The 16,188-nt window shown below is 50.2% G+C and overlaps 7 protein-coding genes across 7 annotated transcripts; 2 read left to right on the top strand and 5 right to left on the bottom strand.

Annotated features, from left to right (window-relative positions):
* Window positions 1-118: 118 nt before the first annotated feature.
* fdh-1 (S-(hydroxymethyl)glutathione dehydrogenase) lies at window positions 119-1,583 on the top strand (the record flags this gene model as incomplete). The annotated part of the gene is made up of 3 exons (XM_036644669.1): window positions 119-272; window positions 327-559; window positions 615-1,583. The coding sequence occupies 3 exons, from the start codon at window positions 119-121 to the stop codon at window positions 1,581-1,583; spliced, it is 1,356 nt and encodes a 451-aa protein (XP_036489179.1).
* Window positions 1,584-1,669: 86 nt separating this feature from the next.
* hpm9-0 (FAD-linked oxidoreductase hmp9) lies at window positions 1,670-3,566 on the bottom strand (the record flags this gene model as incomplete). The annotated part of the gene is made up of 2 exons (XM_036644668.1): window positions 1,670-3,373; window positions 3,456-3,566. The coding sequence occupies 2 exons, from the start codon at window positions 3,564-3,566 to the stop codon at window positions 1,670-1,672; spliced, it is 1,815 nt and encodes a 604-aa protein (XP_036490018.1).
* Window positions 3,567-4,604: 1,038 nt separating this feature from the next.
* On the bottom strand, window positions 4,605-5,312 carry CGCS363_v012818 (uncharacterized protein; the record flags this gene model as incomplete). The annotated part of the gene is made up of 1 exon (XM_036644667.1): window positions 4,605-5,312. The coding sequence occupies one exon, from the start codon at window positions 5,310-5,312 to the stop codon at window positions 4,605-4,607; it is 708 nt and encodes a 235-aa protein (XP_036490017.1).
* A 3,916-nt stretch (window positions 5,313-9,228) lies between these two features.
* On the top strand, window positions 9,229-9,737 carry CGCS363_v012817 (uncharacterized protein; the record flags this gene model as incomplete). Its single annotated transcript, XM_036644666.1, has 2 exons — window positions 9,229-9,305; window positions 9,380-9,737. The coding sequence occupies 2 exons, from the start codon at window positions 9,229-9,231 to the stop codon at window positions 9,735-9,737; spliced, it is 435 nt and encodes a 144-aa protein (XP_036490010.1).
* Window positions 9,738-10,875: 1,138 nt separating this feature from the next.
* Window positions 10,876-11,243, bottom strand: CGCS363_v012816 (uncharacterized protein; the record flags this gene model as incomplete). Its single annotated transcript, XM_036644665.1, has 3 exons — window positions 10,876-10,947; window positions 11,034-11,093; window positions 11,145-11,243. 3 exons carry the CDS (start codon window positions 11,241-11,243, stop codon window positions 10,876-10,878), a joined length of 231 nt encoding a protein of 76 aa, XP_036490009.1.
* Window positions 11,244-12,018: 775 nt separating this feature from the next.
* CGCS363_v012815 (uncharacterized protein) lies at window positions 12,019-13,041 on the bottom strand (the record flags this gene model as incomplete). The annotated part of the gene is made up of 1 exon (XM_036644664.1): window positions 12,019-13,041. The coding sequence occupies one exon, from the start codon at window positions 13,039-13,041 to the stop codon at window positions 12,019-12,021; it is 1,023 nt and encodes a 340-aa protein (XP_036490012.1).
* A 1,027-nt stretch (window positions 13,042-14,068) lies between these two features.
* On the bottom strand, window positions 14,069-15,763 carry CGCS363_v012814 (uncharacterized protein; the record flags this gene model as incomplete). The annotated part of the gene is made up of 1 exon (XM_036644663.1): window positions 14,069-15,763. One exon carries the CDS (start codon window positions 15,761-15,763, stop codon window positions 14,069-14,071), a length of 1,695 nt encoding a protein of 564 aa, XP_036490011.1.
* Between the last annotated feature and the right edge of the window lie 425 nt (window positions 15,764-16,188).

The raw sequence follows: 16,188 nt of genomic DNA, 5'->3' as shown, positions 1-16,188 counted from the left end.
CTTTCATGTTTGACTTCCGCGATAAGTTCCCCTGAAAACCAAACTCAATTCGACCGACCAATTCACATCCACATTGTAACATCTATACCATTGAAAACTTCTGCGTCATTCTTTAGCTATGGCGTCACAAGCAGCATATGCGGCTGAACAGGCCATCGGCCATCAGGGCGACGCCGTCACGGCCCAGGATGTGACCAACTACCCAAAAGGGAGCGACAGCAGCGACACAATGAAGGCGCTTGTATGGCAGGGCAAGAATAAGGTTGAAATAGGTCAGTGACCTCCATCTGATCTCACCAAAGGATTATCAAAGCTCACAACTTTAGTCGACGTGCCCAAGCCCAAGATCATTGAGGAGACGGATGTCATTCTCAAAGTCACTGGCAGCACTGTCTGTGGTAGCGATCTTCATCTTCTGCATGGCTCCGTGGTGCAAATGAACAAAGGTGACATTCTCGGCCACGAATTCTGCGGTATCGTCGACCAAGTCGGATCGGCTGTGAAGAAGGCCAAGATTGGTCACCGCTATGTCGCGTCGTTCCAGATTGCATGTGGAAACGTGAGTCGAGAACCAACTATCTGGTGTAACGGAGAGTGTGAGCTGACCTGTGTAGTGCTTCTATTGCAGCCAAAAGCTGTCGTCTCAATGCGAGAGAACAAACTCCAACACGATGGAGAAATCCATGTACGGCTCCCAGACGGCGGGCATGTTCGGCTACTCCCACTTTACGGGTGGCTTTGCCGGAGGTCAGGCCGAGTATGTGCGCGTTCCGATCGGAGATGTGAATCTCCTCGAGATCCCCGATAATGTGCCGGATGAGAAGGCCTTGTACTTGTCCGACGTGCTCGCCACCTCGTACAATGCTGTCAAAGACACCGCAGTCTACCCCAAGGACCAGGTTGCAATCTGGGGTGCAGGACCTATCGGCCAAATGGCTGGCGCATTCGCTCTTGGTGAGAGTGCATCCAAAGTCATCTTCATCGACACGGAACCGCGTCTCTCATACATCAAGTCCAAGTGGCCTTCGGCACATGCGGACAAGTTGGAGCTCGTTGACTTCAAGAAGTTGTCGAGCGGCGTGACCAACAAGGAGACTGTTGTATCGAAGTTGAAGGAGCTTTGCGGTGGAAGAGGCCCGGACGTTGCGCTTGAGTGCGCGGCTGGAGAATACCCCAAGGGCTGGCTCCATACCATCGAGATTGCCTTGGGCGCCGAGACCGATACGAGTGAGATTGTCAACGAGATGATTGAGGGTGTGCGCAACTTTGGTCGATGCGGTATCACCGGCGTCTACGTTGGGTACACCAACCATTTCAACATCGGTTCACTGATGGAGCGTGGTGTCCGCTTGATCGGTAACGGACAGGCACCTGTTCACTTGTACTGGGAGGACTTGCTCAAGAAGATTCAAAGTGACGACATTGATGTTTATCAGATGTTGTCCCATCGCATTCGTCTCGACGACCTCGGCAAGGTTTACTACAAGTTCGAGAACAAGGAGGACAGCATGCAGAAGATTTTCGTTGAGACAAAGTTCTCGTCTCCGAGGGCGGAGGGTTCGCCAGAGCTTACAACATATTGAGCACCTGTAAATAATCGATAATGATCAATAATTGCGACATTTGCAATTGAAAGCCTGAAGCCTACGTCGATGTGATGTCAGGTGTTCTAAGCCTTCCTCTTACACAGTGGCCCGTCAGGTAGTTCTACAAAGGCCTCTGAGCCAACGCAAGTGGGGCAGTAGAAGACGTTGAACGGATCATATTTCTTCTTCGCTGCCAGATGTTGGTTGTAGTTGGCGCCGTAGAACGTTTCAATGTAATCCGGGTCATGCCGGTCACCTTCGTTTATGTAACCTCCAGTAGTTGGCGCAAGCCTTTTCCCGGCCGCACCCTTGACGTACGTGATGTCGTCTTGCACAGCTTTCCGCTCAGAATTGCTTGCTGTTCTCGAAACTCCACGACCAGTGATGAGGGCGTAGGAAGAATTCCGCCATGCCGGGTGTAAGCCCGAGGTTGCATCTTTGGCATTCTCGAATACCTGTCCACCGGAGACCAGAAGTACGACATTGGACGCAAACTCCTCCGGCTTACCGCTGAGAACCTCCACAGCCTCACGGACGTGGGTGTAATCTTCGACGGCCGACCGATCTATCATGCGGGATGTGAGAATGGAGGTGTCGCCGGTGGGATCGTACAGCCCTGACTCTGCCTCATAAAAGGACCAGTAGTCATCATACGAGGCGAAGCTCTCGCTAATGAACAGCCTGTCTGAGAACTTGCCGAGAGCCTCGCGCACAGGTGCGAAACCAGCATCAGCTTCCTCTCTTGTCTTTCCAATGGTCCAGAAGCCATGAGAATAGCCGGAAGTGGCATTGCCAACGAAGATAGTTGGAAAGTTGCGGAACCAGAAGGCGTAGCCGGCAAATCCTGCGTCGTTGAGGTCGGGATATGACTGAAGAAGGACTGCCACGGCGTCGAGAAGATCAGAGTTGTTCGCGGTCTGCTGCAGGGGCGCGATGGCGAGCTTATGAGCGGTGACGGCATCGACATTGGGATGTGCCTTGATCATCATGCCGAGAACAATACCATAGCCTGGGCCACCGCCACGGAGGGCTCGGAAGAGATCCGTGTTCTCACAATGGCTAGCCACAATAATGCGTCCATCTGCAAGCATGATTTCTGCGTCCAGAATCTGGTCTGCCCCAAGTCCGTAATTGCGTGTCGCAGGTCCATGGCCACCGCCCGAAGGCCATCCTCCAATGGCACCAGGAGAGACAGCACCTCCGCCAACAGCAATCACATTGTTTGCCTTTGCAACTTTGTAGACGTCGCGCCATTGATACGCGCCGTCGATATGAAGCGCACTGCCGTTCCACCCTGATTTGGAGCAGCGCCTGCCAGGTACGTAAGTGTCTTGGAAGTCGATCGTGTTGCGATAGTGTCGCAACCAAATCTCAAGACTGCCATAGCCATCGGATCGACCAAGAAGGTCATGTCCCGTGCTGGCGACAACCAAGCGAATGTTGTGCTGACGCGCAAATCCGATGGCCGAGGAAATGTGATCCCGAGTTGTTGCATTTACTGCATATGTTGGCAATGGGCCGAGAGAACAGTTTGTTGGAACTTGACCCGCAGCATAATCTACCGGCGCACAAGTAATGTTGTACGGATACGGCCGGCCAATGGGATTTGATGTCTGAAAATCCTGATCCGACCACATCTCGGCTACGTGTGCGCACGCTTCCAGGTCCTTGATCGGGCCATCGTAGCAAGATTGTGCGATGGGCTGGGTCTTGACGAGTTTGCCGCCGAGAGCAGTGTCAAATTCTTTCCACAAAGACTCGGCCGGCCAGCATTCATCTCCAGGAACCTACTGCAATGTCAGTCTGTGGCGACCACCAAGTGGTTCGAGGTCAAGGACGCGACAGTTGGAAAGTTCAAGGTTGACCGACGCATTTGCATTCTCGTCCGACTGCACTGGGAGTCGAGTGCTTCACTAAAACGTTGTCGCTGATAGTGCACCCGATGAGGGCGGAGAGGGATAGCAGGGTCGCCAGCTGCATATTGGACAATTCCTACACACGAAAACAACGACTTTGAACATGAGAGAAGGGGGCAGTGAAGATGAAAGAAGTGCTGGAGAAGCACAAATTATCCAACAATCCGCCGATAAAGATAGACATGCATACACAAATTCTCCCAGCTTCCTTCCGTGGAAATGATGTCCGGCTCAGCGCTGACCTTGCATAACAGCTCAGCCATCCGATTGGGTCTGCGGGGAAGGCAATTTTCGTCTGACTTGGCATTGAGTGATCCGCTGGGGTAGATGATCTTAGTCCCAACGTTTAACGGAAACTGCTCATGTAGGTACCCTGTGCTTACGGATCTCGCGAGACTTGGGCTGAGACAGGGGGCATAACTTACCGCTGATTCGTTCCCACTGGTACGAGGCCATGGAAAGTGGCCAGGCCCGGATTGTCGGTTCTGTAGCCCTGCGGCGTTGGACGAGAGCCCCCGATTTTCACGCGAGTACTCTGTGTCAATCCCGAAAATTCATTCTGCCCACACTTTGAAAGCCGCCTGTCATCATGGACTCAGCAGAACTAGTCTTTCAAGGGTAAAGTTGTAATCATGTGATTGTCATCTGTATGCTCTCGAACGACAACCTCACGTTTACTCTGTGATCATCTGTCGTGTGATCTAAACTCGCTGACACGTGCTTCTTTGCCTCAGTCATAGCCTCGGAATGACCAAAAAGATTGCAAAAGATTTGCCTGTAGTTTTGAGATTATGAAGTTCTAGAAATATAGGCTCCATCAAAGTATGGCTTCTTGACATAATAGTTGGTCATAAAGTAGTTGGTCATAAGTTGAGTATGGATAGATAGGTGCTGCTCAAGAGATTCTGCCTCGCAGTAGATTAGCCACCTAGATCAACTAAACTTCATCATCCAGAAATTATCTGCAATTATTCTATGACTTGGGTATCTACATTGAAAATTGAAGGACGATGTCTTGAAAGGGTTGTATACGGTCTTGTGCTTTAGTCTGGCTCCCGATTGAGGATGCCTTCCGCCCGCATGCCGCAAGCCATGTTTGCCTTTACTCGTGATGACCCTCACCAATGCAGTAAGGAATTGGGTAAGTGTCGCTGCTGCAGAGACGAATGATGCCCTTGACCCAAGCCAGATCGTCATATGCCTGACTCTCATATGTGTCGACCGTAAAGGGGTCAACGGTGGGGCTATCAGTGCAGCCACTCAGCAGATTGCCCTGAACACGGCGGACGTAGGGCTGGCTGACAACGACACCGTACTGTCCGTCGGGCACGCTGAAACTGAGAGAAGTCTTCTGCGTGGTAGTCCAGGTCATATCCAAGTTCTTGTTCAGGGAAACACTGATGATCTTCTTGCCGCCGAACTTGATTTCGTGTTTGACTGTGAGGCGGTTGGCGAGCTTGTATCCCTGTGTGACTGAGACTCCCACTGAGTTGCCTTTCGAAGCAACAACGGGGGAAATGGCCACGTCCCAATCGACGAACTCTTCGTCGGAGAGGACCTGGACCTCGGTGCTCTCCTCGCAGCCGCGACGAGAGATACCGGGGACGCTAGTTTGGTTGTAAGAGTCGATAGGTGCAGGAGCGACGGTCGCCGCATCGAGGGCGTCGAATTCGGCAGCCTTCATGATCTGAGAGGTTCCATCGGTACGGAGAATGACGACGTCGTCGGCTGCAAGAGAGCGAAGTTGAGGGGGTGCGGCGGAGACGGCAACAGTCATGCCAAGAGTGGCGACGAGTGCGTGCATAAGCATGATGATGGGATGAGAGAAAGTAGTGTAAACCTGCGACAGGCTGCCTGCTCGTCGATTCGGAAAAAGAGTGACAGTGGTCAGGAAGAATGGAATCGTAGAAGAGAATGGACGCCGCTCGGGCAATTGAAGAAAGCTGCGACAGACTGAGGTTGGTTCCAAAGAGACAACATGATACATATACACGGCTTACCGCGGGACTCTCGTGGTGTTATAAACGGATCGCCCATGATCGCTTTTTCACGCCCTACCTTCCTTCCAAGTTCCAACTCACCAATCTCTTTGTCAAGCGGAACATGATCCGGTCCGCAGTGGGCCACCACGCAGCCTCCTCCACTTGTGAGGCTTAAGGCCCTCGGAGAAGCTTCTTGGTTCTACCAATTGAGGCTCGCGGGTAGCGTGCCGGATCTCCGCTGTAGCCCAAAGAGGACCGAAATTGTCCAGATTCGGAGTATGGCCGATGGATATCCACGCTCCGTAATCTCCCACGGCATGGGTGGGTGTTAATTTGGGACAGAGCCTGGAGATATCTTCTTGGCTTCGAACCACCTCTGGTTTCCCTATATCGTGACTCTCAGAGACATTTTCGACTTTGTTATCTACGTAGGTTTCGTATCAAGCTTGGGAAGGGAGTCACAAGTCAGTCAACTCGGAATAAACTTAAGCATAAGTGTATTTTAGCGCCAAGCTTCCGCTGATCAGTATCTGTGTTCTCCATACCCCGGCTCTACGACTCAGTCGCAGCAAGGAACCCGATTGGCCAAGAGTCAACACCGAGTCATGACGTCCCATTCGGCTTTTCGGACATCGCCGGGCGGCTCTGAGAACTCGGGCAAAAATGCAATTGTGAACGGTAAAGGGAATCTCGGTCAACTTGCAGGTCTTGGTCCTTCGGGAGCATGCCGGGGTAAACAACGTGCGAGCCGTTGGGCTACTTTCGGGGCCATCGGAGGTTGCCCACGATTGTGGAGAAACTCGAGAGACGCGTACCATGATCCTGCGCCAGCTGTTCCATGAAGCTTTCTCAATGCATTCCGTGACCGTGGACGTCAGTTTGGCTCAGCTAACTACCTTACCAAAACTCTACAGAATATATGTAAACACCTGCACAAACAGCGCATTGGGAAGCCCTCTGTTTGTGAAGCAAGCTTCCATACTGGATACAGAATTTTCATCTAAAGAACTCATCTCTGGAAACTCATCGATACCGGGAAAGATTAGTCTAAATCTTCAGGCTGAGCATGTCCAGTCTGTGCCGATTAATTAGCCAACCCGGTGACAACGCCGTCGACCATCCAGGTCCTCATACGTTCCCCAAAACTGCGCAAAGGTTTTCAAGTGGCACGCCACCGAACGGCGACACCTTTGCCAATGCGTTTGAGGTGACTTAAAGTATCCATACCTTGATCTTTCTGAAAGATCAACTGAGACTTCCGACCAAGCAGGTCTCCGCCGAAGAGACCGTATTGACTTTCGCCGCCGGGCGCGGCATCACCTTGATGATAAAAGTCAATAACCACACACTCAATGGCTGAACTGCCATTCAAGATAAAACTTACGGGTTGAAAACGTGGGCACAAAAGCCCCGAATTGGAACTGATTAGCTAGGGTCAGGGCATACCGCGCATGGCCTCTATCTGACCCCCCAGTTCATAATCGCGACATATTCATCAGGCGATTTAATGACTGAGACCAACAACCAAAAGCGTCCGGAAACTATGTTTCCTTGTCGAAATGCTCAGAGACGGCGAGATCCCATCGACAAAATGCATGCAAGAGAGTACGACACCTGCTATGAAAGCTACGCTGACGATTTCTCTGACTTTGAATGCGATAGGATCGAGGAAGCCAAACACGATACTATCGATGATCTCGGAGACTGTCCGGTGTGCGTACTTCAAATAGTGCAGCGCAGCACCTCGAGCCCCTTTCCGAGCAACTGGGTAGACTTCGTCATAAGATTTGTACTCGAGAACGTGCACGAACCGGAATCACAACTACATCAAAAACATCACGAAGACCAAAGAAAACTTTGCAACTTAGTGATGAACTTTTGCAGAGGTGTTGGGCGTCGCAAATGGGACGTGAGGAGTTTGGTGCTGTGCGAAGGATGCAGTATTGCCCATATGAATGGCTATTTCGGACGGGATTCGGAACAAACGCCTTAGATAGGTCCGTACGATGTTTTTCATCCGAACGATTCTCGTCATGAAAACAAATCCTAATATATGATTCTTTACACGAACTTTGTCATATGAGGCCGTTCTCGTCGAATTTCTGGCGCCACGCAAACTTGGGCATTTCAGAATTGCGCGGAATCACCAAGGGATCTCGACGTGGACTTGGCTCGAAAGAAGCTGTATTCAAGTACTTTCAGCTTGGAACAGTGAAATTATCGGTAGTTTATTTCCAATCGCCACTCAGAGAAAAGGGCCACCAGGTTGACGGGCAACCTGAGCAGTGTTTTATGTAACAGTAAAACCAAGTGAGTAGTTATTCTGATGACAGGATTGAAAAATATGGAAGAAACTTGTGCTTCCCAGCGTCTTGGTCTTAAGGAGGCAGGTCTTTTACCCCGTCTATCCCCAGGCATACCATGTTAGCAGCTTATCAATTGCACATACCTACACTGGCAGACATGACGATTGAATGTGTGTTATGTCTGCATGGCTTTATGCTGCATGAAATTAAAGGAGAAGTGCGTGATTAGATGCTTTCTACCATATCCTACTCATTTGCTCCTTTGTTTGTGCGCACTTGCTTGTTTGCACCTGAGCGTGTTAAGGTAAAATCTTTCAGCATTGAGCTTACCTTTATGACTAAGTGAAATGTGAGTAGTGCAGGAAATGTTTCACTACACTTGGGACTAGCGAACCTCCGGAGGCTTGGTTTCGCAGATTGGTGGTGGATCATAGACTCCGCCTGGGCACTCCAGTCAAGCTGGCGACCCTCTTCATGGAATGCTACCGCCCAACCACACAGCAGGCCAATGATTGGGAAACAAGTTGAGATCTCTTCTTTCCCAGAGAATACAATCATCTAAAAACCACTTCAAGCGAAGAGGCAACGCTCTCTAGAATATACCCGCCCGAGCCACGTAAGCTCAACCCAACCTCTCAGCCTGGCGCTCTCGCCATCGAGAAAATCATCATTTGCGACTCAGAGCTTGATGAAGACGCCAAGATCGTAAGTTTTGAGCGTACGTCTGCCTTATTCGTTCAAGCGGATTGTTGCCACCACAAATTGCGCTCGATCTCACTTTTGCTCTGCCGAGTTCCCTCACCACATAGCCAGACTTTCAGTCAATTTTGACCACGAGCCTGACCTAAAGACTATGAACGATAAGCTCTCCAACACCTGGAAACTTTCACGGAAGCTTCCTAGTTACATCGAAGCATCGACACATCGCCGTACCGAAGCCCAAAAGCGCGTCTGATTTCTCACAGGAAGTTTCGGCCTCGTCAACCAAGGTAACGCACTTCACCGGTTTCAATCGCATCTACTGTCCCCATATCTGATTCAAAAAAAGAAGTCACAAGGAATTGAAGCGAAAAATCCTTCCCTTGAATGCTGCTACACATTGAGGCGCTCATTCCCGACAGCTTGTCTCAGTTCCCGTCGAATCAGTTCAACCCCAGAATACTTTCAACGCGTAACAATCCGTACGAAGTCAAACTTTCACCCCGGATTCAAGTATCGTCATTACTTCGCTTCAAGTTAGTACTTTTTACGTCAAATATTTCTACCGATGCTGACGGTAAAATCCAAGCCACTGCCCCTCTCACTTCAGCCCACACACCGACTCTGGTCTAGCATGATAAGTCCGCAAGTCTCCGTTTGTGCTGTCCCCGACCCGACAGCCTGCGCTACTTGACGTTTTGCACATTCAATTGAGCTGTGAAGGAGCACACCGATCACAATGCCTTCCACCACTTTCCCTCCTCATTTCACCTCGGAGGACATCGAGGCAGCGACGAAATCTCCTCAAGTGGGCAAGTCTACCCTTGCTCTTACTAGGCCACCGCACTAACCTCTGCAACAGCTGTAGCCATAATCCTTGAATTCCATAGACAAAGTTGGGATCACCTGTACAGTCGTGCCCTCCAGAACTTCACCGGAAGTCTTCTCATCTCGCGATATGGTCTTATGACGACGTCGGAGCGCAAGGCAAAGTACGAAGAACTGAGAAACTCGCTGCGAGCCATCTGGGACAAAGTCCGAAAGAAGCAGCAAAAAGTACTGAACGACTTTCTCCCGACATTGTTGGAAGCGTATGGTCCTGCTGCTGTTGAAGATGCCAAAGCCCAGATCGCAGCAATTGACTACGAGACAGAAATGGAGCGCACCGAAGAGATCGTTGCCGCAGTCCGCCTGAAGGTCATGATCTCGGCCCCCTCGAGCATATCTTGCGCGCATCTGGATTGGTGAAAGTTCCCAAGCAACCACACAGGCAGTTCATGAGATCGGAAGAAAATACCACTCGCTTTATTTTGTGACACTACCACATCACCGATGATGGCCTTGCTGGAGAGTTCCCCTGTCTATACTATCCCGCAAGACCTGGCAATCTGTTCCGGGTGCGGCGATAATCTGCTGAGCATGATGACCTTTTTGGAAGTAGAGATGTGTGAAGCCACTGAGTACGCCGCTTGATCTGAATGCTTGAGTTGGTTGATGATTCACACCTCATACACCGTGCGTGATGCATTATCGACTTCGGCCATTGCCCCAAGCCCTTTACAACATACCGTACTTGGGAAGGTGGTTGGTTGCTATATCACTAACTGGCAACAACAGGCCAATCATACTTTTCCCTTGGGCTTGTCAGGAATCTAAGGGAACCTCAACCTCCCATCAACTAGGTGGGCAAGACTGGGATCATGCTCCTTTCTCTTAAGTTCCCTCATCTGCGAGGTTTCAAGAGAAACCTGTCCAGTTTCACATTTATTCTTTTCTCCAAATCTCTGCTCTGCAACCTACTAAGGTTTGGCAAGCCTATTAGAGGATTATCGAAACAACTAAATTCCGGATTTTGTCATGACATCTTCTCTATTTGTGGCGCCAGGTCCAGCCCACACACGCAGAGTCATATCTGCTGAAGGAATCGGCAAGCACAATCTGGCGCTCAAAACGCCTGAACACAGGTCACAGACGAGTGGTTGATTGTTTGCTTAAATAAGGTATGGAAGGAATACTTCATTGAAGGAGAGCGATGCATGATACGACGGGCGCCGTACCATCGCTGCAGACCACACTTGGCTGACGAATCGCCATTAAAGCATCTATCAAACATTGAACGAAGAGTGTGACCGCATACTGATAGATTCCACCGGAAGACCGATCTGACCCCAATCAAGCCGTCGCAACGCCAATGGTTTAGGAGAAGATGCTAGCCACTTTCAGCAGCCCTGAGGTAAAAGCTTTCGCGGGAAGCAGAGAGAAACTTTGATGGAACACGCCAAATGATGGTTTTTGAGCGGTGATATAACAAAACCAATACTGTATAACAGATGCCACGCTATGTCCGATGACAGGATTTAAACAGAACAATAACTCAGTGCGCCATTTACTTGGTACAGAAGCAAGCACAAGCACCTTCGCCGACGTTGACGCTCTGCAACTTGAATGCAGCACCGCACTATTGGGGAGAATGCTGGTTAGCCAGGTTTCGTTTCCTTACTCCACTGGATCGCAGGCAAGGACCGCGCGTTTGGAGGAACGTACTTCGCGCGGGCAAGCAGTTGTGCAGACGCCCCTAATACTCGTGCATCCGCTAAAATCGCCCTACAGCGTGTCAGATAGATGGACGGAATGCGGAAGGGTAGTGCTACTCACACTGCTATCGACAGCAGCTCTGCAGAAAGACTTCTGGGCAGCTGCCTGGGAAGCCAGGGCCAGAGGGAGAACGATTGAAAAGAGGGTGGACAGCTGCATTTCTGAGACGGTGTATCGGATGAACGAGTGAGTGACCAAGATGAGACGACTGTGCCAATAGTGCTCGAGACAAAAGTCTATGTCGATCAAGTCGAGGCACTGGAGACATTTTATAACTGCTGCTACTTCGTAAGGCATCTCAAACAACCTGACTCGTTGATGGGTTCCAGACTTCCAGTTCGTCTCATAGCCACTAAATAGACTTTCTAAGCAGCCGTGCAAGGGTCTCAATAGATTTCATGGACAAGATCAGGCGTCTCAGACCTAACTCGAGTCAGTTACCAAGACAATATGCCTATTTGAGTTTAAGCGAGACCCTGATGCGAGCTCTTAACGAATCTACTTGAGACTTGCGCATTACTGAACACGCGTATGTATGCGCGCGTAAGGTGACATGTGTCTACAATTCCACCAGAGGTGAAACTTTTACGAGACCGCATAGGTCTACACATGCCTCCATGTTTTCTCATTGTGTTCCTGAGAAATATTTAGCCGAAATGGTTACCCGCCTTTCGCGAACATTGTATGAAGTCGGATTCAGTGGCACAACATGTTCAAGACGAATGATGATAGAAATTGGCGCTATTATATCGCATTATGCTAGTGACTATGCCAGGTGCTGCTGGAATTTCGCGCCCCTTTCACCTGGAACGAAGCACCCCAGACGGCGCAAAGAAGGCAGACATAGGAAAGAAGAAAAACCGTAATTGATCCAACAGTGGCACCGCCGCCTTCCATTCCTCCCTTCATCATGGCTGCGACTTTCCGATGCACTTTAACGGCTTGAGTTTGCCGTCATCTTCTGACCAATCTTAAACCGCTTGAGTCTCGTCGCAACGGGTGTAGATTCCTCGCCCTCATCGTCCTTGGCTTTTCGCTTCTTCGCAGATTCTTCCGCATCATGCTGTGGTTTCATTTTGTCTTGAGCTTCGGCCTTCCCCTTCGTCTGTTTCTCCTCCGCAGCTTTCTTGCTGTTGTCCTCACCAAGCTTCTGGGCCTTTTCTTGGCGATCCACCTTGATTTTGTCTCTTCTCAATTGGACTGCTTTTGCGCGTGCCTCAGTCCGGCTGCTTGGGTCCAGGTGCGCCTTGTGCTCTTGCCATCTGTATGTCTCAAGAATGCTATCCTTCGGGATGGAGTGCTCAATGAGCACCTCGTTATCCAAGTATTTCTTGTCGTCACGCGGGCTCAACATTCTGGCCAGCTTGCGGGGGTTCCACATTCGATTCAAATTGTGATCCCAACCAGGTCCTTGGGTGTTGAACCTGATGATTCGGACATCGTCAAAGCCCTTCGCAACGTAAATTGCAGCAATTCGGACAGCCTTCCTAAGGTCATTAGTCGCTGAAAGAAAGGGACTTGCCTCGCGACTCTGCCACCTCAAGTGTCGTCGAAGATGATGATGGAAGAAAACCGCGTCGCTCTCACGGCCCAGCCTCGATTTTATCCCATCGCCAGGCTGGCCGCTGTGGATAGCTCGGTACAGTTCGCGGGGACGGTCGAGACCGCCAAGAGTTGTGATTTTGATCCTTGAGTTGAGCAGAGCGATACCGTTGAGGCAGCCGACATTTCGACTGTTATCCATGGCAATCAGAGCTTGTGGGAAGTTGCTGTTGATCTCTTCGACATAGTCCGGAAGAATACGAAGGGCCCATGGGGTTCGCTTCATGTTGCCATCTCGTGCTGAACGGTTGATTGTCAGCCAGCCTCTAACATCTTGATCGGCGAAGTCCTCGATTCGTGTGACTTTAGTTGCATATCGCGCTACAATGAGGTCTTGAGCCGGGATGAACTCCATAATTGATTGTGTCGGAAGGTAAGAGCGACTCGACTTGAAGACAAGGCTCAGATTTCGAAAGAAGTGTCTGAAGACTTTGTGTGTTTGGTGTTGCAAGGCAAGAGCGACGTAGAACAGGCAAGTCCGAAGTTCAGTTCAAATATGGCGTTGTTTTGTTTCTGCGATTTGAGGTCAAATCAAGTTGATTTGTGTGTGTTTCAAAGCAATGTGGAAACTGAAGAAATGTTGGAGACCTTTGAGGTATTGACAAGGTCGATTGTGACGAATATTTGTGTGTTGAACGAGGACAAAAGAAACCAGGGGACAGATGGCTAGAAGCCTGAAATTTATACCCTCTCGAGGAGGTTTTCTCCAAGGAAAGAGGTGAGGGAAGGACTTGCTGTAATCGAGGTGTAACCGACATAACTCGGAAGGTCCTAATCGGCCAGAACGACAAAAGAAGGAACTACGGAATTTCGTAGGTGAAAAGACTTACTTCATTTGAAAAGGCGAATCTGCATGAACTGTGCTAAAACGTCAACATCGAACACGGCGATCAACTGCTGTCGTCTTTGCAGCTTCTCGTAGCTACCTCAGGGATCACTGTTAGATTGGGAACATGTCTGGAAAGATGCGTCGGAATGCATGATGACTGAGGAATCCGGATCAACACGAGAGACAACAAGAATTGGGATTCCAAAGTGACCTCAGTCATGATCTGAAGTAAACAACGTTGTGGTAAAGTAGATTTCAATAGGCTATGATGTTATTAGTGTGTCTCAGTATGATGCCATTTCTTAGGTTAACTTTGCTCAAATGACAAAGTCATAAGAAGCGAGATGCTATTCTTCGATCTAATAGTGTCAAAAACACATAGTTCTAGACTAAAATAAACTCAAGTTCATTAAATCTGCAGGCACTGGGAGCTGGTATAGCAGAAGACCTTGCACAGGTAGATCTCAGTGGGTTCGTGTTGGTGTGCCTACTACAAGCCCGGAAGGCACTGTGATACCCAATTTGCTACGAGAATGGTATGAGCAAACGTAATCTAGCTCGGAGCACGGGAGATGAGAAACTTACCTGCACCAACCCAACCACCTTTTATGCTCAGATTCAGGAGCGATTTATCAGATGGCATGCTCTTTTTCCACGACGCAAGAGCACTGTCTGGCTGTTCAAAGGCGCGAGCTACCGCCCCGGTCGATACAAGAGAGCCGAGACTATCAAGCACGATTTGTTCCAATTCTGGGAAGCCAAAGAACAAGCTTGGTGTCTCAGCTTGGATCATCTTCTCCAGTTGACCAAGCCAGACGGCAACGGGTAGATCACTTGCTCGGGGAGGAGATTGACCGCGACCGAGACGTTTTCCCAGATCAGTCTCGACAGCCCCTCGTACCGTCTTCTCGTCCATTGATAGCCTCCATCCACCGGTAATGCATCGCATCCAGTGAAGATGTTGCAATAGCGGTGCCAGTCGCAACTCGCGCCGCTTGCCTGGGGTGTTCTTCAGGGGATCAAGCCCCTCCGCCAAAGTCCGAAGCTCTCTTCTCACCCCGGAGCCCCTTTTCAACCCTGCCAAACGCTTCTCATATAGTTCGGTTGGATATTTACGTCCAGATGCAAGAGCGAGTCTTCTGGACGTCATTCGAGCTGACACAATCTCCGACGGCTTGAGTCCTTGAGCTATCCAGAATCTACTCACGCATTGAGCGAACTCGGTTGGCGGCTCGGGGGCAAACACAGGCTCCTTCTGCAGCTCGATCAAGATGTCCAGGTCGTGCCAGCGCGGCATATTTTGGGGATTGAAAACGCGAAGAGCATTGTACAAATGCGCCGCGGCCATCAGCGATCCGCTTTTGTTCACCAGACTGAGCTCCGAACTGTTCAGTTTCAAAACCAGAGAACTCAGAACAGACCCTAGAAACAACGGATTGCGGACAGAGAGTTTCTTCTGATCTGAGTTGATAGGCGGAAAGAGAGCGTCAAGATGAGCTTTCATCAAAGAATCCTGAATGCCAGAACTCTTGTTGATCTCTATCAGATGTTGTATGGAACTATGGCTCATGAATTGCTTCAGATCAGACTCAACAAGGGAGTGCAGACCGCTGATGGTGTAGAGGTCGAGGAATGTACGACACATAGCCGCGGTACTCATCCTGATCCGGGTGCGTTGTATTGTCTCTCTGAGACGAGTGGCGAGAAGATCCACTCGAGCAAAGGATGGTTGCATTGCCTTAGACTCAATGTGGAGTTGAGCGAGACGGCGTGTGTCGGGAAGAAAATGCTCGGCGTTCGTCGAGCACTTGGACAACACTGGCCTGAGCGCATCTTCTGTTGGCTGCCCGCCTTTTGAGAGAACATCCGCAATGGAATCCAACATGCCAAGCGTATCTGACATGAGCCAATCATCAATTTCAGGCGTCGGTATCCATCCAGATCTTATAATCCGTTGCATGTTGTCGTACGCAAACGCTTTGGCCTCGGTCTCTGTCGGCATCACCAGCCAATGCTTTGCCTCTCCTAGAGCGCAAAATGTGTACAGAGTTCCAAACATGATGTCGAGGAAACCAAAGCGATAACCCCGCGAGAAGTCGAGTTCGAGATCTGTCAAGTGTTGGAAGGAGGCCTGAGTTACCAGACTGGCGGTCACAAGATCGGTCTTCCGTTCAGCGTACCGTGTCCAAGTACGCTTGAGGAAGTTGCGGACGTCGCGAGCATCGTTGAAGAGACAGATGAGCTCCATGATATGATCGTCCTCGATGGTGGTTAATTTCTCGAGAGGCCGTGCAGGTGGTTCCATGTTCGGACGCTCGATAGTCGGCTTGGGGTTTGCGTCAACACGCGCTTGGCTCGGTTCAGTGCCGTCAGGGGCATCCGCCCCAATGTCCATACTGTCACCAAGGACCGCAAAGAAGTTGTCGCTTTGAGCTTTGTCGCGAGTCGTCGTTCCTTTCGACGTATTACTCGTCGCAGAGGCCGGAAAGCAGTCAAGAATCTGCTGCAACTTGTCGTTGAAGAAGGCATGAGCAGAGTTTGCTGCGGGAGAACCGTGATGCTGGAACCATTTCGCACAACGACGCCGAAGTGCAAGAGCCTCTCGAAGTGCTAATTTCCTACTCTCCGGCATGATCTTCCCAGCTGCTGCGCATATCTGCGCCATGTCTACCA

Source organism: Colletotrichum siamense (assembly GCF_013390195.1).
Source record: "Colletotrichum siamense strain Cg363 chromosome Unknown KSG_Cg363_contig09, whole genome shotgun sequence".
Lineage (NCBI taxonomy): Eukaryota > Fungi > Ascomycota > Sordariomycetes > Glomerellales > Glomerellaceae > Colletotrichum > Colletotrichum siamense.
The sequence above is the reverse complement of the archived record's forward strand: the minus strand, read 5'-3'. Positions and strand labels throughout refer to the sequence as shown.